This window comes from Chaetodon trifascialis, chromosome 11, assembly GCF_039877785.1.
Source record: "Chaetodon trifascialis isolate fChaTrf1 chromosome 11, fChaTrf1.hap1, whole genome shotgun sequence".
Classification (NCBI taxonomy): domain Eukaryota; kingdom Metazoa; phylum Chordata; class Actinopteri; order Chaetodontiformes; family Chaetodontidae; genus Chaetodon; species Chaetodon trifascialis.
Genome location: NC_092066.1, coordinates 12600891 through 12605676, shown reverse-complemented (window position 1 = coordinate 12605676; position 4786 = coordinate 12600891). Strand labels below are relative to the sequence as shown.

Sequence of the window (4786 nt, the reverse complement as noted above, 5' to 3'; positions counted from 1 at the left end):
CTCATCTGTCCTGCAAATATAAAGCTACAGCCAGCAGCTGGTTAGCTTGGCATTAAAAGTGGAAAAAGCTTGTCTAGCTCAGTCTGAAGGGACCAATTTGTCTACCAACGTGTTAATCAGTAAGCTTAGAGATACCAGCAGACAGGGCCAGACTAGCTGTTTGCAGTCTTTATGCTAAGCTATGCTAACAACAACTGCCTTATATTTTCCAGACAGACTGGTATTGATTTTCTCCTCAAACCCTCTGCAATAAAGAGAGCAAACATATTTCCCAACATGTCAAACTATTCTTTATAAGTCCTGAAAGTCAAGAGACAAACAGCCATGATGTGATAAAAATAAAAGTTTTAAATGTCTCAATAAAAACCACCAGGTTCAGTAAACGTCATGTTTTACCAAATCAGGTGCATTACAATAGCGCAGTTAACAAAAGGATAAAACTCCTTGAGGAAATCTACAAATGGCATTATGGACAGATCAACCACATTTGAACAACAAACGTCTGGGTACAGACATCTACGAAGTGTACCATACAAGTTGACCCTGTGTGTCAAAATCTGAAGACATCAAACATTGCCATTTAAAAAATAGACACTTCATAAGATCAAAGAATTAGTAACATTGAAGACTGGATAGTTGAAAAGGCGGGTCAACATATATTAACAGTACATGTACTAGTCAGATTTATTAAGTTACACATGCTGCCCAGCCTTAGCAGCTCTACTCTTCAGTGTCCTTGTGCTTTAGTTCATTTTAGTCACCAACAGACAAAGGGAAAGATATGACATGGGCTACAAAACAGTGTTACAAAAGCCGATCCCTTCTAAACACGAGGGGAAAGACGTACCCTGCCATTACCAGTTCATAACTATCAAGGATATCGTTTCATTACCTTGTCATGTTTTAAGTTGACCAGCCAACTTTAATAAAATGCAGGTTAAAATCATCTGAGTGGGAGGGGAAAAAAAAAATAAAAATACAGTACTAGTTTAAAGAAAAGATAAAGTCAGGAGGGCAGTGAAAGTCAGTCTATGAGTTGTGGATTTAGTAATCCGCAGGTTCATCCCCCTCCTCGTTCAGCAAACAGGTGCGGATCAGGGCCTCGGTCACAGCGTACGGGTCGCAGTTGGCAGACGGGCGGCGATCCTCGAAGTATCCCTTCTTCTCCTGGCCAACGTTGCGAGGAATGCGGATGCTGGCGCCACGGTTGGCCACACCGGCGGAGAATTCGTTGATGTTGGAGGTTTCATGGTGGCCAGTGAGGCGGCGGGCGTTGTCGAGCCCCCCTTTGGGGTCATAGGCACGGATGTGATAGCGGTGCCTCTTCCCAAGCTTCTCAATGGAATCTTCAATGGCTCTGAAAGCAGAAAGATTCCCCCATCAGAAATGTAAAATCATTCATACAAAACACGACATTAGCAGGGCTGTCAAGTCGACCCTGTGATGCTTTGGACACTCACTTTAATCCACCATCTTCCCTCATCTCCTTTGTGCTAAAGTTTGTATGGCAGCCAGCACCGTTCCAGTTACCAGGGATGGGTTTGGGGTCAAATGAGGCGACGACGCCAAAATCTTCACACACGCGGTGCAGGAGGAAGCGTGCCACCCAGAGATGATCACCCATGTTAATCCCTTCGCTAGGTCCAATCTGAAACTCCCACTGAAAACACAGAAATTCAACATCTTTAACTGGCTGTTAAAACCATAAAAAAGGTGCAAAATCCAAACACATAAGGTTTTTAGTGTTCATACCTGAGCAGGCATCACTTCTGCATTTGTGCCACAAATCTGGACTCCCGCATACAAACAAGCTCTGTAGTGGGCCTCCACGATATCTCTGCCATAGGCCTTGTCAGCTCCCACGCCACAGTAGTATGGACCTGTATGAATACCTTAACTGTTAAACCATCTGGACATCAAGCCATGATTCCATGCAGGAAAACACATTTACATTTTATCCTGGCTGTTTACCTTGTGGTCCAGGAAACCCATTAGATGGCCAGCCAAAAGGGTGTCCGTCTGTACCCAGGATAGTGTACTCCTGCTCCATGCCAAACCAGGGATGTTGGTCTTCTACCATCTCCATCACCTTTTTACACGTGATGCGAAGGTTGGTTTCTGCACAAATAAAACTCGGATTAGAAAATTTACACCAGGACAGCCAAATCCAGTTATCTTGGACAGTTTTGGGAAGGCAAATTATGCAAAACTTCCCAAAAATTCGCTTTGTTTTCCATCATGAAGGTTATGCAACAACTTAAGAATTGCTTGAGCTATGGGAGTCTGAGATGTCCCCCAAAGACAAATTATGCAAGATGGGCCAGTGAAGCTAAAAGAATAATTCTGTTATAATCTGCAATAAATTTGCTAGATTTAAGGCTTTATCGACGCATCCACTTCTACATGCACATGCCTCTACATCTAAATGCCTGCATGAATGTGCATGCACATGAGAATGAATGAGTGCATGCATGTGCAAATGAGCACATTTCTGTCAGAGCAAGTGTATGTGTGCACACCTGCGTGCGAGGATGCAACAGTAACACAGCCAGAGATGTAATCTTTCAATATCTGACTAGTTTGAGGGTGGTTCATTTCAGGTCAGACATCCAGATAAACAAAATATGGGGACTAAAGATACTCAAAAATCATGTGTGTTTCTTGAGCATTACACATTTCTAGATCCAAGGCTTTTTTTCCCTCACCACTCTCCCTATAAAGAAATGGCCCACCCACACTGCACTGTCAGGTTGATCAAGTCTGCTTCATATTTAGTCCAACTCCGTTACTACAATTACACAGTCCCTAAAATTAGTCTGTTTTGTTGTCATATTACTTAATTTTATAGGAGGGCAACAGAGTTTACTATAACAACCATTTCTCTTCCATTCTTACAAATTATTCCATTCATTACACCTAAAAACTACTGAGTCCGAGCTGCTTTTCTTACCTGCAGGTTTGCCGTTGTACTTCAGCACTTCACACAGGACCAGTTTGTTGGGGTCTTTGCGGAAAGGATCGCGGAACATGGCAGCAGGAATCAGGTACATGTCACTGTTGGAGCCCTCAGACTGGTAGGTACTGGAGCCATCAAAGTTCCACTCAGGCAGATCTATAAGAAAAGGAGGGCATATATATGTGACACGGCAGGACTCGGGGCATCATTAGGAAACGTTTCTGGAAGATTCAGGAGGCTGCTTACCTTCAATGCTTTTGGGCTCAAAATCCAGTGTCCTGGTTTTGCACCGGAGCCCCTCTCCGGTTCCATCAATCCAAATGTACATGGCTTGGACTTTATCCCCCTGAGGGAGATCCATGTACTGCTGCTTGATAGTTTTACTCAGCGTGGCACTGGCAGACGTCGCCATCTTTATTTCCTACTACAAAACACCTGAGGAGAAGAAGAGGAGAGGAGATGCAGGTATGAGACCACGATGCGCTGTGAATAACATGTTGCGTAACAGAGGGTTGGGGGCGCAAATAAGCACCAACACAAAAACAGCACCATTGTCTCTTCTTCCAGAAAGGAGAAGGGGTGAACGCGCGGAGGAATGTAAAAGAAGGCACATTTCCAGTCTTTTCCATCTCTCCGCGTTGGAAACAAAGGGGAAAAACTTGCCACCGCCTGTGCGTGACTATTAAGATTCAATTTGACGCCCACAATAAATGCCTCGTGGAAAACCGCAATCCTACAAACAGCGCCGAGAAGACGCGTCACTACTGTACATCCTGTTACCGTTCCGTCTGCTGTTGTAGTCATGGTTACACTACCAGAGTGAGGCAACGTTACATCATAGGCTTCCCTCGCTGCAATCCATCACCTACTACCAACAACTAGACGGCTTCTTTAAACATGACACTCACACAAACACACGCCGAACGTCACGAGCTGAAGCCAGTGAAGCGAGATTAAACCCCGCGTCAAGTCAAATGTCACTGCCTAAAGTCTGAAACAATGAAAAGTCTGGTACACTGAGTACAAACTGAGCGCCGGCTCTGCCAAGTTAAACACACGGAACGAAAATGGAGAAAAAGAGCAAAATAATTACCCGGAGAGACGAGGAAATTGAAATAAAAACTAAAGGACGGACAGGTCCAGTGTCTTGTCGTTGGTTGTCTTGCTAGTGTCTTTCTCATTCTCCGGTACCGATACTCCGAATCAGGGCGCATTTATAAGAGCAGGAACTCGGGTATCGCATCATTGATTGGTCAAAAAGACGGCAGCGTGTTTATTCCAAGTTGATTGACGGCACATGCAGATCTGTCATTGGACGGTCTGTAAAAGGGCGTTTCAACGCGATACAGCAGCTCGGCCGCGTGTTACTGTGCGTGACTTGCTGCTTCTGCGTGTGCGCTGTGTGTGCGTGTGTGTGTGTGTTTGCGCGTGTGTGCATCCTCATCTTCACATGTAAACGCGACCTGGGGAATTACATGTCAAACTAAACAAAGTGTCATCGCGGCTGCGGTTATGGCTACTCATTTTTCCCAAACACGCTGCATTGTTGAAGGAGAGGGACTCATATCAAAATGACCAGGTAGTTCAAGAGTCCAAGACGCCACCATGTGGTATGAATTAGTCATTGCCAGAGTAAACTGGTTTTAGTGGGAGAGATTATGCAATCCCACTAAGAACATCTTCTGGTGTTGGTGTTGCCCTGAATGGCCATGTGAGCAATATGTGTCCATAGTAATTATCATTTAATGAATAAGTAACAATGCAGAGATGTTTTATTGCATCTCTTTGACTTCTCTGCCATTAATTAGAGTGATTTATTGATTGATAAAT

The 4786-nt window shown here is 44.3% G+C and overlaps 1 protein-coding gene across 1 annotated transcript; it reads right to left on the bottom strand.

The window, feature by feature from the left end:
• Window positions 1-328: 328 nt before the first annotated feature.
• LOC139338499 (glutamine synthetase) lies at window positions 329-4345 on the bottom strand. The gene is made up of 7 exons (XM_070973546.1): window positions 4050-4345; window positions 3203-3391; window positions 2951-3112; window positions 1972-2118; window positions 1753-1880; window positions 1461-1660; window positions 329-1357 (listed from the first exon to the last, which is right to left on the bottom strand). Exons 2-7 carry the CDS (start codon window positions 3366-3368, stop codon window positions 1045-1047), a joined length of 1116 nt encoding a protein of 371 aa, XP_070829647.1. The 5' UTR covers window positions 3369-3391; window positions 4050-4345; the 3' UTR covers window positions 329-1044.
• Window positions 4346-4786: the final 441 nt, after the last annotated feature.